Here is a 22,755-nt window from a genome sequence, read left to right as displayed (position 1 = left end):
ACTGGCTCCCCTTAAAGAAGCTCAACAACTTTGACTCCCCTAAAAAAGCTCAACAACTTTGACCTGAACCCCTAAAAAATGGGCTTTCCTCCCTAAAAAAAGCTCTACAACCTGAACCCAAAAAAATGGGGTAGATCACTGCCTGTTTTTAACTCTGTGAGTAGATCGCAGTCTCTTGGGAGTTGGCCACCCCTGCCATATCCCATTCTGTCCCAGAGGATCCCACAATCCTCAAGAGATAGAAGTCTGCACAGTAGGACTTTACAAATATCAGATACCCCATCTTGCAGAAGTGTTTCCATTAGCAGAAAGCCAGAATTGGATGCAATCCTATGTATTACTGCAGCACCGCTTTGCCTATTGAAGATTATTGATTGTAAATTCTGTAACAGTTCAAAGCTCCACCCCAAAAATACTTATCAGGAAACAAAGTCCCACAGAACTCAAAGGCACATTTTGAAAATAAATGTGATTAGGACTGAGCTGCCACGATTTAAATTTAAATGCAAAGCAGAAAGTACCAGGAAAAAAAGCTCTGAGATTTAAAACAACAATTTTGTGTAGCAACTGGACAGAATCAGTAACGCTGTCATTTGATCATTATTAACAGGCTAGCTGAACTTTCTTTGGTTTTATCACAGCCATTTATATGACCAAAAGAATTAAACTTTTCTTAAGGTGAGTTATTGCATCGCTAAAGGGTAGACAGTCCCACTATAAAGATAAAACTTAAGCTCGGCAAAATTTGCAATCTCAGCTGCATTCCTTGAAGCCAACTGATATAGTGGCCTAAACTTCACTCTTTGCAAGGATTTACTCAAGCACATACCATTTTGCCTTCCCGCACACCCCCAACATACAAAAGAAGCATCTGTACCTGTTTCATCTGGGGAACTCGGAGATGCACTGTCCTGAGACAGCGTTGTCCAACTAGAGTCTTCGTCGCTCGGAGCCAGGTTCTGAATCCTATGTAGCGCACAGTCTGTTTTGGCACCAGTTTTAGGATGATCCTTTTTTGTTTCCGGGCTTGACGATATGGTCGCTACCTGTCCGTCTTCCGGACTCGCTGGCTTGTTTTGTTTCCGAAGCAAGGCGTCCCCGTTAACAATCACTGTGGATGCCTGGCTATTGCACTGTGAGGACAGTTTCTCCTCCCCTGCCACTTGGCTGTTCCCCAAATTCTGCTCAACGTCCCTTGCCGATGTCTCGAGATCTGCATAGTAATTTAGGAAGCTCTTGGTTCTCCGGCGTTGTGTGGGTAGTATTTCGCTGCCTGAGGAATCCTCCTGGTTTGGCTCTTTCCCCTCCAACTTCTCAGAAGTTACGTTGATGCCTGCGGTAGTCGTAGGAGCGGTCAGGTTCTTGTTAGGATCCTGCTGCCCCTGCTCCGCTGCTTTCCTAAGCTGGTTTTCCCCATTCTTCACCAGCTTTATGTTGGAAGAATTGTTGCCCAGCAGGGGCTGTGCAGCAGGATCAGAAAGGCCCATGGCTGTCTGGATGTTAGTCAGTGCATATTTTTTCCTGCATTTTGGAGGGGTGCTGTTCTTGACTTCTGTGTGCTTGATTTCGGCATTCAGCAGCTCGTTGTGAGAGGAGCGCAGGTGGAGCGTGTTGGGCGGAGTGGCAGGACCGTTCCGATTCACAATGTCCGTCGCGCTGTTGCTTGCCATAAACCCTGCCAAGGTTTCCACACCGGAGTCAACTAGGGAAGTAGCAGAAACAAACACTCATGAGGTATCCTTAAGCAGAATAATAACCTGGTGTTAAGTGTGCTTGGAAACAGGATTGAAAAGCCTGCATCCATATCCACCCATGAAATAAGCAGCAACGTCTTGAATTTAATGGCAGGTTGCAGATAACTGGAGGAGGGATAAGGGTTTTCGTGCCCTCATTCAATACAGCTCTCCTTCATGGTCGCTAGGCGCAACCAGGTATGCCAATCTCCCCAAAGGTTCATACAACTGAGCAGGGAAATTGAAAGGTTTATGCCAGGGGTGGGAAACTTGTGGTTCCAGATGTTGTTTGGACAATAGCTCTCTTCATCCTTGACCATTGGCCATGCTGGCTGGGATTGATGGGAGTTGGATTCCTGGCCCACCACATCTGGAGGCCCAGAAGTTTCCCTCCCCTGGTTCATGCATTCTACATAGGGGAAGAACATGGCAAAATCTCACCATAGCCTTTTTGATTACTGCTTTTTCATCCAGTTTTGCAGCGTAACAATACTAAAATAAGAGTGCATTGGTGCCGACTGATAAGGCACTGCCCTGGGTAAGGTGTATTTAAGAACAATATATGGCCTTTTATATTGGGGAGAGTGGGTATTTATTTTGTCTGTTACTATGGTATGTATTTTTGTGTTTTTATATTGTAAACCACCCTGTGATCCTCTGATGAAGGGCAGAACAGAAAGAGGGTTCTGGGTGGGCCCTCAGAACTTTTCCTTTATCATTATTTATTAAAGGAAAGGCTTTGCTCAATCAGATTGAGTGCCCATTGAGAACCCTCCTTCCAAGAGTGGATGACCAGAGAAACCTATAAGCAGGGCATGAAAAGAAGTGTCTTCTCTCATTGTTTATCCCCAGACATTCAGAAGTATAACTTCCAGGACTGTGGAAGGCTGCATATAACATTCATGGTTCAAGAGCTGTTAATAGACCCATCCTCCACAAATTTCCCTTTAAAGGCACATAAACCACCACCACAGAGTGGTAATGCTTTGGCCAGCAGATTGCATGCAGAGGGGGACTGCTTTTCCTCACTCCAGTCCCTATCATTTTTTAAAATTAACAGTTGTCCCCCCACCCCAATTCATCACAAATAAGGAAAAAAGAGGTGGGAACTCTATAAAAATAGGAGTAACGTTTGTAAAGTGGGGTGGGGGAGATACTAAGAAGGAAAGGAGAAGAAAGTGGGTTGTGGTGTTTCAGGAACATGAAATGGAAGAAGTGATGTACGCTAAATTGACAACTTCTGAGCATCAGTCATCAGAAAAAAAATAACCGAATGTCTTCATATTCATCCTCTTAACACTCTCCAGGTGCTATTTTGACTTTTCAGTTAAGGTAAAAAAATCAAGACTGCCACTGACACGTTTAATAGGATAGGAGCTTCAGCGGGATTTTGGTATCACCAAAGAACAAAACGGGGCATAATTGTTTTTCACATGGCACTGCAGATACACCATTGGTTTCACTTGAGTTTCCTACAGCAAACACGAAGGGCTAAATCCTGTGTGAGACTTCAGGCTTTAGGAAACGTGAATGGCAAACGTGAATCTCTATCACATAACGGCCATGTGCCATGAATTCAGAACCAATACTAGCTCTCTCCAGTAGGTGTTTACGACATATCCCCAAGTATTGTGAGACGCGTGCTCTTCTTTCATACTTTGCTTGTCATGGCAAAACAGTAATAAACCCCGGGTGCCATGCAAACATATGAAGCAGTTTTGGTTCTTGGGCTTCTGTTTGCTGAATAAGGAAAGAGATACCTATGTGATTATAGAAATGTTTAATTAAAACAGGGGCAGGGATGGGCAAACACATCCAGCTGAATAAATAGTCTGGTGCTGGTCAGTCTGCAGATCATAGCTAGCACTCTCCTGTTTGTCAAAACAGATTTGCATGAACCAGATGGCTCATTCATTTTAGGGTTATGCAATGTTGAAAACAAGCGGCGGGAGGGGGGGTGTAGCAAGAAAAATGCTAGATTGTCTGATCTGGTTGACAAAGTTTCTGGTTTCATGGACCTCCCCTTTGAAAAACCTTTGAGAATCACTTCAGCTGTCTACCCCTTTGTTTTCTCTTTCATTACAGCTTTGATACTGGGAACACAAATTCAGCATTAAGACACCCTCCAGTTGTCAAAGCCAATAATGGGGATGCTGTCTATATTCTCCTCCTCTCTACTTTGATTTCTCTGTTCCTCACTCTTTATCAGTTAACACACACACACACACACCTTATTTAGCAAATAAATTGTGACAGAATATTATGTCCTGCTGCACCGAGGAAATCACTGTATAATATACCAGGCTTCTATTCTTTAACACATCCTTTGGATTTATTATGTTAAAAGGCACTGATGCGTGAATGTTGTCAAAACTAACAAACTAAAATTTCAGGCATTTAGGAACATAGGAACCTGCCTTTTACTGAGTCTGACCACTGATCTGTATAGCTAGTATTGTTCACACTGACTGACAGGAGTATTTCCCAGGTGTATCAGAGATGCCAGGGCTTGAATCCAGGACAATCTGCATGCAAAGTATGTGGTCTACCACAGAGCTATGTCCCTTCCCAAGTTCCACTGTGTAGCCGCAATTGGACTTCACTTGATCTAATGTACCAATTCAGCCCTATAAGGCTTCTTACACCTTTTTCTACTTTGACTTCTTCCTTCTGGCATTACTGTTTACCTGAAAATGTACGTGGTGCCTGAAATGGATTTGTGCCAGTGGAATTAGTACCTCAAATGATAATTTAAGAACTGCCCTGTCTGTACATGTTTGCCACGTTGTTGGTTTTAGCCTTTCTGCATACATCCTACCACACTGTCCTTATTTTCATCTGTAGAATACTGGAAAGCATGTTGGAAGGCTACAGTACACGGTGGGGCCAATGAGGCAGGACTTTGGGGGAGAAGTCCAGGACCCCCAAACAAACGACAGCTGCCTACAACATTTTAAAAAATGTGAAGTGATACATATCGCCATCTAAAGACACACACACACTCTGAAAGACCATGAAGTCCAGAGTCTAATATCACCCAACTTCACCAATGTTAGGGCTGTTAATTTTCTTACCGCCTTGCACAGCTTAATAAAAAGATGGAAGCTTATATTTCTGTGTAACAGTGCCGCTAGGGGTTCAAGATAATCGAGATTTATGGCCCGGAAAGACACTGTATCAGTCAAGGGCTTTCACCTCAGCACCGTACTGTAGTCCACTTTCCAATTTTCTAATCCATTATTAACAAAAGAAAGCAATGACAAAACCCCATGTGCCCCTGAAAGACAAAGGTAGAGAAGGAAAAGAAAAATGGAAAAGTTTGGTGAGTTAAGGAGAAATCACCTGAGGCTGAACTCCGTTAAATCGACCCTATCTGTGCTGTGTAGCCCAAATCATATTCTAAAATTGATGGTTAGAGACACTGCTTTTTTTCCACAGCAGAATTTCTCATCTTCCTTGCTCACTTCTGATTCAGCTGCAACGAGAGCTGAGTGGACCACATGGAAACACAAAGAATCAAACCAGGGAGATGGCTCTCTTACCAAAGCTTAAAACCTAGCAAGCCTGAGGTGTACATCGTGCCTGACTCCTGCACATTCTTATTGATCCAAATTATGCTCCCAGGGCAGTGATCTTGCGAACCTCCTGATAGCATCCTCAAAATAAATGCCACATAAATTTGTGCTTCAAGGAGAATAATTCTGAGTGCCCTGACAGGAACTTTAGAGAGAGGTAGACAGGCCATTACTTACTCTCTCAGTACTGCTAATGAAAAACTAAAAAAAATGAACAAATCAATCTTATTAAGTTAATAAGGACAATATAGGTACAACTAGACTATAATTAGCCATGCCTAGGAAGCATTCTCTTTGGATGAAGGCAGACTTATTGTACAATTGTAGTGTGGCAAAGGACCCTGAGGGCCATCTAGTCCAACCCCCTGCAATGCAGGAATCTCAACTATATCATACATGACCATCCAACCTCTGCTTAAAAACCTCCAAGGAAGTAGAGTCCACCACTTCTTGTGGCAGTCTGTTCCATTGTCGAACAACTCTTATTCCATTGTCGAACAGCTCTTACTGTCAGAATGTTCTTCCTAATGTTTACTTACTTAGAATCTCTTTTCTGACTAAGTGCCAAGACCAGATGATGGAGCAAATGTCCCATCTTTCGAAAAAAATCAAGAGAGTGGGGAATAAGCAGGAACTTGATCTAATGTACTGCTTCAGCCCTATAAAGCTTGTAGAATTGGAAGAGACCACAAGGGTCATCTAGGCCAACCCCCTGCAATGCAGGAATCTTTTGCCCAATGTGGGGCTCAAGCCCATGACCCTGAGATTAAGAGCGTTGTGCTCTACCGACTGAAATATCACTTCATCCTCCATTGTGCTGAATATTTATATCTCACTGTGGAACATTCAAGACACTCCTATACATGACAACTCTACAGTATTATCTCAGCATGGAAGATTGTAGGCTGGAGGAGAGGGAGAGGGAGAGGGAGAAGAAGAAAAAGGGCACCCAATGAGTTCATGTCAGAGGTGAGATTTGGACCAGGGTCCTAGCCACTAACACCACAACAATGCTTTATGCAGCACCACTTCACTGGAGTATTACTGAATTTCCAAGCTTTGAGAGAAACATGATGCAACAAAGATGCAGAAGGGGATAGGGACACAGTTCTTCTGGTGCCTGCTGATCCTTCATTCTCACTCCAGCCCACCAGCTGCCGCCCTATAAATGCCCATTCTGGCCTTGTACTCAAGTTATCTTGATATATATGGGCTTGGAAACACGCTTTTGTCGAGTTAAATGCATAGTTCCATCTACAGTTAACTGTTAACATCAGCCGCACGGTTAACTGTAGTTGGGCCAAGCTGAGTGCTGAGAAGGGGAAGTCTCTGCCTGATCCCGCAACCTGCTCCCAATTCTTTTAAACAATGGATAAGAAATTGGCAAGTATTGGCTTGTACTGGCTTTGAAAAACTGGTTGCGTTGTTTTAAAGAAGAGAAAACACCAGAAGAAAGAGCAACAGAAAGGGAAAGAGAAAGAATGAATGTATTTTTAAAATCGTAAATGCAAGACCGTGAGCCCAGAAGGAGAGAAAGAAATTCTATGCGTACAGTATTAAAATATCTGAAAGGGCATCTGACCTGGAGGTACTTCTGACATGGATCACTGGGCTTCAGCAATGGATCAGGAAATAGATTATTATTTGAAATCTGAAAAGAGGGATCATTTTAAGAAATTAAAAACAAAGAAAGCCACAAAACAAAGCCAATGCAGCACAGCACTGGACAAATTATTCAGTAAAAGTAATTAATGCAAATACAGAAGCAGGGGGCAGAATCTATATCACTAGTAACGTTTAAAAGGAAAAAAATTCTCCATGTACATTTCAGAAAGGTGGAATTTCCCAGAGTTAACTCCCAGTTGTATTTCATATTTTTAAACAAAATTTACTGTAACAACAGTGTCAAAATATTGAGTTGCGCTAGTGGAGAATAAGTCATGATTTTCGGCTGCTAGATGCCTTCTCTGAAGCAGAAGCGTTCTCAGTCTTGCTCTTTTATGTTGCAAAGCATCTCTCTCTAATGCCAATTCTTAAAATGAATTATATTTGCCAAGCAAACGAAAACGTAAAGCATTCTTGGTGGCCCTTTAAGCTCAGTTCTTCACAAACAAATTGAAGGGAGAGAAATCTTAACACAAGCAAAGTGGATTTCCTGATGTGCAGAATTTGCTGAAGTTGGACTAAATTAGAGAAAGCACAAAGCCTGCTCATAGCAGACATCTAAGAAGAAGAGAATTTATTAGGTCTTCTATTTGAAACTCTCTCAAGCTTCAAGTTCTCGGTACATCAGAATATTTTTCACCAATCCCCTCCTGGAAAGCAACATACCCTGCAGCCAGCTATAAAAAGATGAGAGGGCATTATCACACCGAACAGAAGAAAGGTTACAGCTTGTGAAGTATAACCAATATATATTACTGCTGGTTGATGCCAACAACCTTACTTACTACACGAGCTAAAATTCAAAAACTTCAGCTCTTTCCCTTCCACTGGAAAGCCTATGAAGCCGAGGTTTTGTTTTATTTTGAACATTTAGGTTTTCTGCACAGGTAGCAGATTTAAAAGACACCGAGAGGTTCTTACAATCAGGTGGCAGAAGCAGATATTCTTTTATTTGACTTTTTTACATGGTAACCTGCAACTGTGACATGAACAAAGTACCACTGCAAGGCTCCAGTCCTCATAACGCCCTCTGACTACTGCCATTCAGGTTTCTTACACCCCCTTCCGCAGGTTCCAGTGTTTGGCTCATCTTCCACTGCCGTTTCTACTTCCACTGTGGTGGCACCCGACCACGGAGTGGTAAGCAAAGTCCGAAGGGAGACTGACTTTGACCCAGAATTGCCCACCAGCGGCAAACAGGTAGCAGACTCTGAGTAGCTGGTTTCGAACATAGAGCAACTTTCCTTTACTGCTGCCATACTACTAGAGAGAGCCAGTGTGGTGTAGTGGTTAAGAGCGGTAGATTCGTAATCTGGTGAACCGGGTTCGCTTCCCCGCTCCTCCACATGCAGCTGCTGGGTGACCTTGGGCTAGTCACACTTCTCTGAAGTCTCTCAGCCTCACTCACCTCACAGAGCATTTGTTGTGGGGGAGGAAGGGAAAGGAGATTGTTAGCTGCTTTGAGACTCCTTAGGGTAGTGATAAAGCGGGATATCAAATCCCAACTCTTCTCTTCTCTTCTTCTAGACCTGAAGCAGAATTGGCATTACTGTAACAGTGTAAATGTAATGGAGAAGAAGCCTTGCTACAGCAAAAAGAAAAACTTTGCTAAGTTTCCCTACCTGCACCTGCTTCTACTCCCCCCCCCATTCAAATCACAGTAATAATTAAATTGCCTGCATCCAAGGATTTAGATTTCATCTACACAAGAATACAAAATTAAAACTCTGAACATACAGAAGAGATGAATTCTGAAATAAGAGCTGATTGACAATGGAACAGACTTCCTCAGAAGGTGGTAGATTCTCCTTCCTTGGAGGTTTTTAAGCAGAAATTGAATGCCCACCGGTCCTGTATGCTTTAGTTGAGATTCCTGCATTGCAACAGGCTCAACTAAATGACCCTCACAGCCCCTTCCAACTCTACAGTTCTATGAATCTATGATTCCATGATCCTAAGAACACTATGCAGTAAAAGAAAGAAAAGGTAGATGGCATTATCTTAGTAGCCTAGGGCATAAACAAAAAAATACCAAGACTTAACACAAGAGAGGCTTTTTCAGGGAGGGGGGAAGTCGCAATGAACTTTTCATGTACTGCCTCTTGAGAAGATTATTTGACATAGTTTGGAATATAGCAAGCCTTAAGGCTCAAGGATTACCACTGGCAGTTAAGTAGCCACAGGGATAGCCACTTGGCACCTGCCATTTCAAGGAGATGAAACTTTAAAGGGGTCTTAGAACCTTTTACGGAAAACTGACCTTGACGCGAGACCAAGGTCAGCTGCGGTGGTATTACCTGAACTGCCTTTCAGCAAGACAGGCACAAGAAATAAGAAAGCAATGAGTTTAGCAATGACTAAAGGGGTAACTAAACACAAAATATGTCTCAGCTAGAACAGGGGCACGGCTTATGGAGAACAGGGGTTATGTGGGTGTATCTTAGATGTGTTCTTTCAACATGCCTGATTTTGCAACTCACTATGTGCTGATATTTCATCTGTCCATATAGCAAGGACAAGAACTCATGGACAACACAGAAAAGCAGCACAGCATCATGTAGGGGAAGAAGCAATGTTACCTCTGTCAGGAGCTTACACGTCTCATTATGTGGGAGATGCATGAGCTTTGGCTCCAGACATTTAATAGGAAGTACAAAAAGAAGTGGCCAGAAATTCTTGAGCCTCTCTTTTGCTTCTGTAAGATCTAAAGCTGTCCTCTGTTAGAGCCAGACTTTAAGACCTAATCCTAGAGTCCCACAGACTGAGGTGGGGCAAAAAATGCCAGAGACAACAGCACATGATGGCAAAGAGAGGTGGTAGTTCAGCAAGAAGCAGATGCTCTAGCACCGCCAGCTTGCATAGGCATACTGGGGCAGACATGAGCCACCACAACACCCATTCTCTTTTTGTTGCTTTTTAACAGGTGGAAGGTTGGATGGACACATGGATGAAGCATTAGCCATCTCCATTTGCCAAGAGGGCTGTCTGGATGAATATGGAGGTGGTGATAATGATGATTCAGCAGGGTAGCATGGGGAGTGGAGGGATAAAAAAGAGCAGCCAGGGTAACACAAGAGGGACCAGCACCTCCTCAAACCTAGCAGGACTCCTTTGTGTGTATGCCTGCATGGTGTGTGTGTGTGTATGTGTGTGTGTGTACACTGCCAGCTCCAGGATTTTAGAGAATCTCAGCAAGGCAAATTCAGTTGCCCCCTCTTCATGGGAGAGGCAGGGTGTGCAACCTTAAGAATTCTCCTGCTGCCTTTGAGCTTCTCGTGCTTAATGAGAAATGATCATCTCAGTGATGTTAGGGGTATAGTGGACATTTTGCTGGGCTCGGGGCCTCCGGAACCGCCTGCCTCTCCCAAGCTGCAGAGCCAAACCTGCTTAGGCAAGGGTATGGACAGATTGACGTATGCCACAGCATGCAAGAGAAAACATGGCGTGAAAATTTAGCGCACCTGATTCCAACCGTGCCCTCTTATCAAAGTTACCTGAGAAATTCAAATGGTGATATTGGCAACTAGTACACGGCAAGCGCTTTGCTCTCCCATTGGCAGAGATTATAAAACCTACCCGCTTTGCACTTTTAAACTTGGAAAATTTGGCCCCAAAAATTCACTAAGGCTATAGCAACAGCGGGTGGGCAGTGCAATCACAAAAGCAGAAAGTCAGCCAAGAGATGCTACCAGGTTTTGCTTTGCTTTCAAATGTACAGGTAAGTTAAGAGCCTTTGCCGATGACCTAGTGTTGACACTACAAGACCCTGAACACAGTGCTGTAAAAGCACTGGAGATTATACAAGAATTTGGGCTAGTAGCAGGCTTCAAATTGAATAAAGCAAAAACCAAAGTTTTAGCAAAAAAAAAAAATCTGTCATTGGAAGAAAAAGATAGATTACAAATAGCTACAGGGCTAAGCTTTGCAAAAAAAGTGAAATACCTGGGTGTCAATATGACGGCAAAAAATTTGAATCTATATAAAGACAACTATGATAAAATATGGAATGAGATAAAAAGAGATTTAGAAATCTGGACAAATTTGAAGTTATCTATGTTAGGTCGAATTTCAGTGATAAAGATGAATGTATTGCCAAAAATGTTATTTTTATTTCAAACTTTACCAATTATTGACAAGATGGAGCGTTTCAAAAGGTGGCAAAAGGATTTGTCAAAATTTATCTGGCAGGGGAAGAAACCAAAAATTAAATATAAAATATTAACGGATTCAAAGGAAAGAGGTGGATTCTCGCTGCCAGATTTAAGGATTTATTATGAAGCAGTTGCCTTTTGTTGGTTGAAAGATTGGTTTTTGTTAGAAAATACAGATGTATTAGATTTGGAAGGACATGACAATGTTTTTGGTTGGCATGCATATCTTTGGTATGATAAGATTAAGGCACATAAAGGTTTCAAATCTTTTCAAATTAGAAACGTTTTGTTTAAGGTATGGATGAAATATAAAGATTTACTTGAAAGGAAAACACCCAGATGGTTATAACCTCTAGAAGCAAAAGCCCATAAAAGAGCAAATATGGATAGACAATGGCCAAAATATAGTGACATTTTGATACAAGAAGAAGAAATTTAAAATTAAAATCATATGAGCGATTGAAAGGAAATGTAACGGATTGGTTACAATATTATCAGATTAATGAGCTATTTAAGTTAGATAAAAAAACTGGTTTTCAGTCTGAAAAATCTAAGTTGGAGACGGAACTGTTAGAGCCAAGGACAAAAAAATTATCCAGAATGTATAATTTATTGCTTGAGTGGCATACAAAAGATGAAATGGTTAAATCAACAATGATAGATTGGGCAAAGGATGTGGGGCACAATATTATGTTGGAAGATTGGGAAAGATTGGGAAATAAAATTTTCAGCGTGTAATATACTTAGAGAGAATATCATGAAGATGATGTACAGATGGTATTTGACACCAGTTAAATTGGCAAAAATATATCATGGACAAAGTAATAAATGCTGGAAATGCAAACAGGTAGAAGGAACTTTTTTCCATATGTGGTGGACGTGCCCAAAGGTAAAAGACTTCTGGGGAAAGATTTATAATGAAATGAAAAAGGTGTTGAAAAACACATTTAAAAAGAAACCAGAAGCCTTTTTGCTAGGCATCCTAGGCCAGGAAATCCCAAAATGTGATAGAACTGTGTTTATGTATGCCACAACAGCAGCTAGAATTTTGATAGCTAAAAACTGGAAGACAGAGGAATTACCAACGATTGAAGAATGGCAGATGAAAATGATGGACTATATGGAACTTGCTGAGATGACCAGGAAGCTCCGTGACCAGAGGGACGACGCGGTGGGAGAAGAATGGAAGAAATTTAAATTGTATTTAAAAAATTATAGTAAGATTGAAATGTAGATGTAACCTGGAAGATAAGTCAGACTGCAGATAAGTGTTAAGGAATTTAGAGATAAGGAATCAAGATAATAGTTAGGGGGGAAAATAATAGGATTTGTAAAATAAGGTTTATTCAATGTAAAAGAAATTACTAAAGATGTGAGACAATGAACGCAGGAAGGGTGGACAAGTCAAGTTACAATGTTAAGGAAAGTAGCAGTTTATATGAATAAGTTTTTGTTTTTTATTGTAGTTTGTTTGTAATTGTTGTATTGTGGTGTATTTGTATGTTGTTTGTATTTTGTTGATGTTTTGAAAAAGTTAATAAATATATTTAAAAAAACAAAAAACAAATGTACAGGTAGGGAGAAATTTCACATACATACATGAATTGCTCTGACGATAGTGAGTCCCTGGGTATCGCCTGCCCATAGTGCCACTCAGCACATTATCCAGTGTTGTCAGCTATTTCCAAAGCGCTCAGCAGAATTGCTTTACTGGAGGAAGAGAAGGAAAGAGAAGAAGAAACAGAAGGCAAAGGATTTAGTACAAGGCATGTATTGTTCTCATTAAAATGCTAATGACCCTCTCCACCGGGGTTTTTTTTTATATAATGTGTTTATAAATTATTCATTGTTGCACCAGCAGCAGAGACGAACTGTTGGGCTACCCATGCAGAGCAAGTTTACTGTTTGCGCTCATCCTCCGCCAATCGGCATAAATAATTTCAAGGCAAACACAGTACCTGATACACTAGCTCTTCTGGGATTTCACAGCCTCAACGCACAGGCTGTGTTTCTTTGGGCACTGACTTTGGTTGTAAGCAAAGCTCAGCACTGGGTAAATAACCTCCATTTTCAGGTGCAGTGAACAACCAGTGTAAAATCACTGTAGATGTTAGAAAATCCATTTGCTTCCCCTGTAGGAATCCGATAGCTGTGGACGGCTCAAGAAAGAGAGCCAAGCCCCACAAAGCCAAGAGAAGCCCTAACAAGGAAGCAAGAAAAGGAAACAAACAAAACCCCACTAACTCAATGCTTCCCCAAGTTTTTACTGGTTAAAAGCGGAGAAACGCTGTATTCTTTCACCAGGGGTGGGGTGAGAGTACATTTTAATGCTGTGAATGAGTACCACCTGTATTCTATGAAGTTTGCTGAGTGACCTGGGGGCAGTCCCTACTTGTCAGCCTAGCCGGATGACACAAGGATGTTGTACGGATAAAAGGGCCCCTCTGAGCTTCTTGAAGCTTCTTTGATGGAGTACAGTTTTAAGGAGGTGGGACTGGGAAATCAATCTACAGTATTAATATGAACCCATTGCCCAAGTCAAGATCTCCACTCAGTAGCTGAAAGTGACTCAAATTTGGCATAAAGTGTCACGAAATGATAAGGATTACTATATTTTAAATATATAGATGATATATATGGGCAAAGTTAAATCACATGGCAATGAAGTTATCGCCATAACCTGAATAAAGGAAACTCCTAGTCATCCTATACCACAGACCCTCTTAGCACATTCTAGCCTTGCCTTCTCCTTGGCATGCTAGGGAGAGAGAAAAAATAGGGGCAAGGCACACTTTTGACCCACAAGCTGAAACGTGTGAAAGTTTTGCTGAGCCTTACTTATTTTTATACAGGGTAGCAAGTCATTCAAGCTGGATCACTACTCCCCAGCTGCCAATAACCCCTTTGGGGGCAAGGTGCTTCAGAAAGAAGTGGCGGAACAGCTTCAAGCATTCTTGGATGGAACCATCTAGAGCCATTCCAATGTGCAAATATATATGTATAAATATATACATATACATATACATATACATATATATATATAGAGAGAGAGAAAGAGAGAGAGAGAATGTGTCCCATATAGAGCTATGGATGAAATAGAATATACTAGCACTCTGTATAGGAGTGAGATTATAAAAGAAAACCACAGTGCACTTTAAAAATAGCCAACTACTGCAGTATTCTAAACAAAAATGTTGAGAAGGAGCTACATGCCAGCCATGATTTTGCAGGCGCACAGAAAAGCCACAGAATGTGGTAATGGTTGCAGAATCCAATTTGATTGCACAAAGGTATATTTGAAAATGTGTGGTCCTTGCCTCTCCCCGAGAAGCTGAATCATTTGAGCAAAACAGTAAAAACCACTGCATAAAATAGTAAATAACAAATGTGTTCTTAATCAGCACAATGTATAGAATTCTGGGTTTTTGCAGAATTCTGGGTTTTTGTTTTTTAAGTGCAGAGAGGACACAGCTCTGAATAATTTCATACCAGATGTAAGCACAGATGGCGTTACCAGCAGCCAACTTTACACACACACACACTCTTCTGCATTGTTTACTACCTAACCTGATGAAGAGGTTTGGAGAATTTGAAAGCTTGCACACTAATTTGTGGTGTTTCGGTTGGCAAATAGAGATGTTGCTCCAATATGGCATTTTGTTTCTTTTTTCACATTTATTATTTTTATTTAACAAAACTTATATGCCGCTTGATTGCATTAAAGCCTCTGGGGTTGACAAGAAATAATAAAAACATGAATGAAAAAGTTAAAAACAATTATAAATATTTAAATATAATTAAAATGAACAGCAAGGGGAATCAAGCACATCAATATTTGCATGTCTACATAGGCTTGCTGAAAGAAAAATGTTTCAAGTAAGCACCCAAAGGGTACAGTGAAAGCACCTGCCTTATGGGCCAACACAGCTACCTCTACATTTTGTTTGACATGGAAAACACCAAATTTAGCTGTGCAATAGTGAGATCCTAACATGGAGGGAGAGGATCTTATACTATCTGAAGATGGGAATTCATTCTCTGAGAGAATATTCCCTACATCTGTGAGGCAAAGCAAATTGACTTCAATTTTAGCCCCCTCCTAGAATGACATACTGGTTTAAGATTACCTGAAACCTGCATAGCACCTGAAACAGCCTAAGTTGAATGTCTGCTATCACCTGCTCCCAAGCCTTAGCTTAAGACTCTTAGATTCTGCACACCCTGATAGATGAATTCAAGAGACCATCTCGGATGTCACTCCTGAAGACCTGCTCACTTACCTTGCAAGTCTAATTATATGAAACATCTGGAGGCACCCCTGTATAGGGAAGCTTTTTATGGTTTAATGTTCTACTATGTTTTTATATATGCTGGAAGCTGCTCAGAGTGGCTGGGGCAACCCAGTCAGATGGGAAGGGTACAAATAATAAAATGTTGTTGTTGTTGTTTTCCCACCTGGCCTGGGAAGGTGGGGCCCTGACTGACCCCAGCTACAAAAGTGAGTCTGCTGGAGAGACTCTTAGGTTTAAGGATTTTTCGTTGCTGCTATTGATATTATTTTTTTTTTGCATTTTTAGTTTTAGATCTTATCATGATTGATGTGGAAATCATTCAATTTGGTTGTGTACTTTTTGATGCATTTTATTTATTGCTTATGCCTACTTTTGTTATGTTTCTAATTAATCAAATATTTTACTGTTGTAAGCTGCCTTGGGCATGGTTCTTAACCATAGAAAGGAGGCATACAAATAAAATAAAGTTTATATATTACAGTTTTACCATCATCCAACTCCACCTGACTTTGCTGTTTATCATCTAGGCTGCTGACGAGTTCTGAAGAATTCATATGCCTTCACAAAATTTTGGTTGGTCTAATAAAGGTATTGTCATAAGATAGATGATGATGATGATGACAACGACAGCATATCATTTTATTTAGGCTCAAAAATGTTTTGGTTGTGTATATTTTTAATTCAGGTTTAACATTCTGTTCTGCCCCCAACAAGGGTCAGTTTTTTAGTGATAGCATATCTGTGTATTAGTATTATTTGGCATTATCCCATTATACTAAATGTGGGCAATATCTGTGCATGCTTCAGCGTTTACTTTAAAAAAAAATCTAGCCCTCATGGTTGAAACTATGATGAAGAAGATGCTGAACTATTTTTTATTTTATTTTATGTTATCTTTTAAAAATCAAATTAATCATTCATTTCAACTCCTGGCTTGTAATCCATCTGACAAGAATTTTTCTAAAGGCTGATTTCACCATTTCAACCTATTCAAAAAGGAAAGGGGAATCAGAATAAGTGTAAGTGGGCCTCTCGCTTAAAATACAACAACAAGCATACATTAAGTAGGCTAGGAGTAGTCCACTTTCTCGTGATGTGGCAAGGGGTGCTGAAGTTGCCCATGCTTACATTATGCATGTTTTGTTTTGAAAAGCACAAATGCAAAGGGGTCAGCTGTTGAAGCTGATTTAAGGGGCATTGCTCAGAAGTAAACCATCAGTCTTTGGAACAGAGTACAAACATATGCATTACAAACTAGGCCTTCTACTACAGTTATTCATAAAATAAACAGAATTCAAAAGCATACAGGCCCAGCATCTCCAAAGAATTCTGTACAGCAAAATTTCTATGCCCTGCCAACCAGTTGACTGATAGCTCTATGCTTGGCACATCTCCTCTGACGGATAAAAAACCATCAGGGATCTAATGCCAGAATGACCATCCGTCTCTTCTTCCTACAGTGTCATACAGATATATTTCTGAGGGATTGCATATCCCTCCTGCATAAACATTCATTGTGGTGTTACGCAAACGCTCTAAGAGAGGCTCGAGAGCATTTTTAAGCATCTCACAGAAAAATGTAATCTCCACCTCACTTCCACCATTGCTGAGCTTGCATTAAGTTCTCAAATGCGGCTTCTTTATGTATTATACAGAATCACCAGGTGGGAGGGGGCTCCCTCAGTGTCAATTTACATTTGTTTAGCAAGCATATTCTTTCATCCTGGACTACAGCAGGGAAATGCTTAAAGTGCTGGAAACACACCTGGGTTAACAGTCAGCCTTGAGGCTGCCAGGACAAGGTAGGCCCAAGGTAGTTTGAATCTTTCCCCAAGGAAAACGTCAGATATGTAAGGGAAAGGCATAAAAAGGATGACATGCAACAGCCGAGGAGGAGAAAAAGCTTTGGGAAAGAGGCAACAGCCAGCAAAAGAGAAGCAGGAAAGGAATTTTAACAATTAAGTATGAATTTGTAGGCTGAGCTTGTGTTAAGAGTAATGGAATTCAGGTGCTTTCAGATAATACAGAGACAGGAATAAGGCACACAGGAAAGAACTAGTAGGTCTGTTCCCACTGGGCATAGTCTATGAGGTCACCCTGAGCGTCACATATCACATGACTCCCAGTTGTGCTCCCACTACCAAATTGCCTCATTTGCTTAATTTCTATTGTGTACTGTGACCAGTTGCTTCCTCCAGATCTCAAGAAACCTCAGGACAGTGCCAAGAATTATTACCAAGCTACATGCTATGGAGAAATAATGGTGTGTTACCCTCTCTAAGTGGAGCACAGGTGGCACTGTGGTCTAAACCACAGAGCCTAGGGCTTGCCGATCAGAAGGTCGGTGGTTCAAATCCCCGCGATGGGGTGAGCTCCTGTTGTTCGGTCCCAGCTCCTGCCAACCTAGCAGTTCGAAAGCACGTCAAAGTGCAAGTAGATAAACAGGTAATGCTCCGGCGGGAAGGTAAACGGTGTTTCTGTGCGCTGCTCTGGTTCACCAGAAACAGCTTAGTCATGCTGGCCACATGACCCGGAAGCAGTCTGCGGACAAATGCCGGCTCCCCTTGGCCTATAGAGAGAGGTGGGCGCTGCAACCCCAGAGTCGTCCACGATTGGACTTAACGGTCAGGGGTCCCTTTACCTTTTACCCTCTCTAAAAATAAAACCACTCATTTTTCACAAGATCAGGAATGCCAGCCTAAAACATAAGCATGTGTTCCGGAGCAAAGAAAGCAAGTTCAAGGGGGCTCTCTGAAATAACAAAGCAAAAACTAAATGTATATGCCCAATAATCAAGTGAGAGCTCTTTTTAAAAAAATGAAGGAACACAAAACAAATAACGAAATGAACTTTGTGCATTTTAATTTTGCTTTTGAGGTTTAGAAAAATGTCTGCTCCCTGAGGTGCTGTCCCACATCATTATCTCTGAAAGGGGGAAGCCAAGTAAACAACTACATTGCAACCCATGACTTGTTTTCAAGTTGCCTTCTGAGCTTTCCTTCCCCCCTAGGTGATGTGGACAACTTTCCACAACACCTGATACAATTGCAAATAATTCCATTTGTAAAAGACAACATACCAGGAGCTGAATTGTCACAGCACTGCCCAGCAACCATGGTTGCTGTTGCCATCAGGAAAACTGCATGAAAGGGAGGGTTTTTTGCTCAGGGAGATACACCCCAAGAGACTCTCACCTTCTGCTCTACATATAACAACTGTATTGCCAGGCTACATGAGTTTCCCTTTGGGGCTTATATATTTCCTTCTCACAGCCTACTGAAATCAAGCCAACAAAATGGAATACTAATTCAACAACTTGTCCCTTCTACTACCACTGTAACACAAAGATAATAGAGCAATATTCTTATTGAGTTCAAGCATTCAAACTCAGAATCATCTCACAATATAGGGTTTTGAGTGTGTGTATGCATGCATGCATGCATGCATTTGTGGTGTGGGCAGAGGGGACACATTTAGTCAATCATGCCTCTGCCTGGAAAGAAATTAAGAAATGATCTGCTACAAGTATCCAGCACTGAACTAGCTAATGAACTACATATACAATTAACAAACTCCCTCAGACCAGTTTTCTTTAAAAAAATCTATAAGACTAGGGCATTGCCAAAGTTGTTATATGGAGCACCATTGTGGGCCACAACTAATTTAGACTCACTGAAGAGAGCGCAAAACAATTTTTTTGCGCAGACTCCGGTCAGTCCCTACCTCTATAAAAATAGTACTACTCGGTGCAGAACTGGGTGTAATAATGCACATTAAAGCCAAAGCCCTTAGACTAGTTCTGCTTTTTTGGTTAAAAACTATTTTAAGCATGTATCAGAATCCCTCATGACAATTTTGGAAGAAATGACCCCAAACTCATGGAAACATGAAATGCAATCTGCTGAAGTTGGGACTCTCTGCCTCCTTTCTTGTGACACAGGGTTTTGAGAGAGCTAAAGAATTAATACTACAATCCTACAAAGACACTGGGATTCAATTGCAAACTGCTGAGATCAAGATCTGCCCATTGAACAAATTGTATGCTTTTATTATTCCATTGTATCCATCCCTGCCAAGATATTGGGTAGATTTGCCAAATGTTAAAATGAGGGTAGCCTTTACTCAGGCAAGACTAAATGTCCTTCTGTTAGCAGATTGGATAGGCCGACGTAAAGGAGTTCCTAAGAAGGATAGAGTTTGCACATGTAATTCTCTGTCTATAGAAGACATAACTCATGTACTCCTTGAATGCCCTTTTTTATAACGATCTTAGAAACAATTACATTCACCCATTGTTAAGATCACAGAAAGGAAGAACGTCTCTTGCAAGGACCTGTTTTTTTGCTGCCGTGATATATCCTTTAGAATATCCAAATTTGTGGCAAAGGATTTACAAATCTGTGTAATAAAACTTAAAAGGGAGAATGGGAAATTATTTATCCTGTAAAGATATGCAAACCACTATTTGTAGTTGTATTCTTGTTACTATTATTTTCATGTGTGTAATGGCTGCTTGCTAGACACAATAAATTGAACTGAACTGCCTGGAAAGTCAAAATATGAATGTGCTTTGTGCCCACACATGCAGCCACTTTACTACTTTATTTATTTGTGTAAGCAAACCACAAAGTCAATATTGTCCAGAATGAGCAACTATGTGTATAAAAAAAAACCTTGGCAGTCTCATTTTGTTGAGCTACTGGTACGCTTCTCCATCCCTGTTGTGGGATGTAAACACAGAGCAGCCAAACACAACACTCCTAGAGAGGACATGAAGGTAACTCAGTCCTCCAGGCTTAACTTCCTGTTTACCTGGACTGAGTTACAGGAACCAGAAGTAGGTGTGGTCTTACCTGGGAACAACATTCCAAAGATCACTCTCCATTTTGCCTCATCCTTTGAAGAAGCAGCATGCTATCTCTCAGCCTGCAGCTGAGAGAAGCAGGGGTGAAGGCTGTTCCCTTATGGAAGCAGCTTCACTGCATGTAAATACATTTATCTAAGTTTGTCTGCCTCCTTGTAGCCTGTACTGTGACTCTTGGATGTACGTGAGTAAACACTTTTATATCTAATAATCAGTGCTGTTTTGTATCCTTGCTTTTAAGAGGGAACAAGGGGAATATACCAGGAATATAGCTGGCTTAAGCAAGCCTATGCAAACGTTTTTTTGCTGTGTTTTAAAAGGGAATGTAAACTCTGCTAAGTTTGGAGCTTGCTCACACAAGCTGGGATTGAGATATATAAATAATATATACTCATCCACACTCCTAAACATTCCCACACCTGTCATAGGGAATGAACAATGAATACAGTAGCTTTATTAAGCCGTGCAAAGTGCACTATAGTGACACCTAGTGGCAGAACAGAGGTCTACAAATTCCAAAAGTGGGAGAAAGGGCACCCTTATATCCAGTCCTCCCCAAATTAGTTTAAAATCTACACAATACTGTAGTAATAATACTTAGCTTTTAAATAGTGTTTTAAGGTGTTCGTAGTACTTCATCAAAATTATTTATTTTTAATATTTGTATACTAGTTCTCAACACAGCTGTCAAAGCGGCTGGGGGGATTCTCCAACATACAATTTTAAAGTGTTGTGATCATTAAAACAGTCAATAAAAATAAATTAGACAAGAAAATAAAATAAACCTCAAATGAATAGCATCTATTTCTGGCTAAAATAACATCTATATACATTGAGTTTCTGCTTCATAATTCATCATTTTACCTACTAACTAGGCTACACCAGACTTCATCATCATACCAGCCTTTTTCATCACAATTCAGATTAATTTACATTCTCAAGTTTCCTGCAAACTTAGTTTTTCTTTCATCATGCTTTAAAAATGAGAAGTACATAATGATCGTACTTTCTATAAACCCCAATTTCACTTGGATTCACTTTGGGATTGCATAAGATCAACTATATATGTGTAAACTAAGATGGACATATTGATGTTTAAATATATTGTTTAGCTGACAACTGTCCCCCCTTCTTCTTGTGTTTTTTTTGGGGGGGGGTTGTGTTTTCTTATTTCTTTAATTAATTTGCTTTTAAAATATAACTCAATGAATACTGCACATGCCCTAGAACTCAGTGCAAGTTACAGTGATTCCATGTATCAATTGAGAGTATTTCTTGGAACCCTGTCCACTGAAACTCCAGATCCCAAATTAAGATTGATAGCAGTGGTCTACCCTTCTTTTCAACTTTCTGCCATTAATTATAATCTCACTGAGAAGCCTCTAGTAATCTTCCAAGGAATCCCAAGATTTCTTTTCATTCCTACCTGAAACATGGCTAAAAACAGGACTTATATTTTACCCAGTGGTTTATCAGAAATTCAGGCTTACAAGAACAGTGGGGTAATTTTATACAAGGGGGGGGGGGAGATCTTTGGGAAAGAAAACAGCCTTTTAAAATGGTGGCCATGCAAAATAGTACTCAATGTTTTCTTCCAGTTTAATTATTAGTCTTACACATTTGTACAACTTTTATAAAGCTTGAGAATAAAGCAAAGCTTTAGTCATAGCCATTCAAACACTTCTCAAATAGGAAACCAGAGAGCTTTTATGTTCTTCTGATTACCTTGGACAACAACTACAATGGCAAAATAAATTATACACCATTTGCCACTAAAATATTTACAATTAGCCTCTGAGTAAGTGTGCCAAGAAATGCCAGTGATTATATATCAGATTAGAAATCAGATAAACTCTAGTACTTTGTGTGGTGAAAAAGTGCATGGTAAGCGAAAAGCAATACAGAGCTTGAGGGCTCCCTTTCCCCTGCTGAAGTACTGCATACTCAATTTGACAAAATATATAGTAAAAATGTACCAGTACAAAAAATAAATAACGGAGGGCAAAAAAGCACTCATTAGGAAAATCGGCAGAACACTGTTATCAATACTGCAGGAAAAATAAAATGCCTTCATATTTGTGTCAGTATGAACAAACGCATCAGAAAACCTATGCATGCCATATCTCTACAGACTCTCAAAGAAGAATCCTACAACACAGACATTTTATCGTTATCAGTTGCCAACAATTTTAGGAACTGTCTGGAATGCCACTAAGGGCCTGTTCGGACAATGACCCCCCTCAAGCCCCACGGTCTCCTCTAGGGAGAGATGAGGAGTACACACCTTCCCACTCCGTCTTCGCAGTGGAGAGCCTTCAATCATCAAATGATTCCCTCACCCGCAGTCTTACGTCTCACAGCCCACCTACAGCTTGACCACTAGCCCACAGTGGCAGACAAAGCCATGTTCCCCAAAAACGTGCACCAAAAATCCTGAAAGTGACAAAATCGTTATTTTATGAATGCTGCTACTTC

At 40.7% G+C, this 22,755-nt stretch overlaps 1 protein-coding gene across 11 annotated transcripts in view; it reads right to left on the bottom strand.

The window, feature by feature from the left end:
* Positions 1 to 12,851, bottom strand: part of APBB2 (amyloid beta precursor protein binding family B member 2) — a 101,534-nt gene extending 88,683 nt beyond the window's left edge. For 4 of the 11 annotated variants that reach the window (XM_033159617.1, XM_033159619.1, XM_033159624.1 and 1 more), the window contains exons 1-3: positions 12,724 to 12,846; positions 6,891 to 6,959; positions 878 to 1,702 (exon numbers count right to left, since the gene is read on the bottom strand). In XM_033159617.1, the coding sequence (XP_033015508.1) occupies positions 878 to 1,702; positions 6,891 to 6,909 (844 nt within the window). In that variant the 5' untranslated portion in view covers positions 6,910 to 6,959; positions 12,724 to 12,846. Of the gene's footprint in view, positions 1 to 877; positions 1,703 to 6,890; positions 6,960 to 12,719 lie in introns of all 11 variants that reach the window. The other 7 variants (XM_033159614.1, XM_033159616.1, XM_033159620.1 and 4 more) reach the window with 5 other exon arrangements.
* Between the last annotated feature and the right edge of the window lie 9,904 nt (positions 12,852 to 22,755).

The sequence above is a fragment of the Lacerta agilis genome, chromosome 9 (assembly GCF_009819535.1).
Source record: "Lacerta agilis isolate rLacAgi1 chromosome 9, rLacAgi1.pri, whole genome shotgun sequence".
Classification (NCBI taxonomy): domain Eukaryota; kingdom Metazoa; phylum Chordata; class Lepidosauria; order Squamata; family Lacertidae; genus Lacerta; species Lacerta agilis.
Note: the sequence above shows the minus strand (reverse complement) of the source record. Positions and strands in the feature narration are given on the sequence as shown.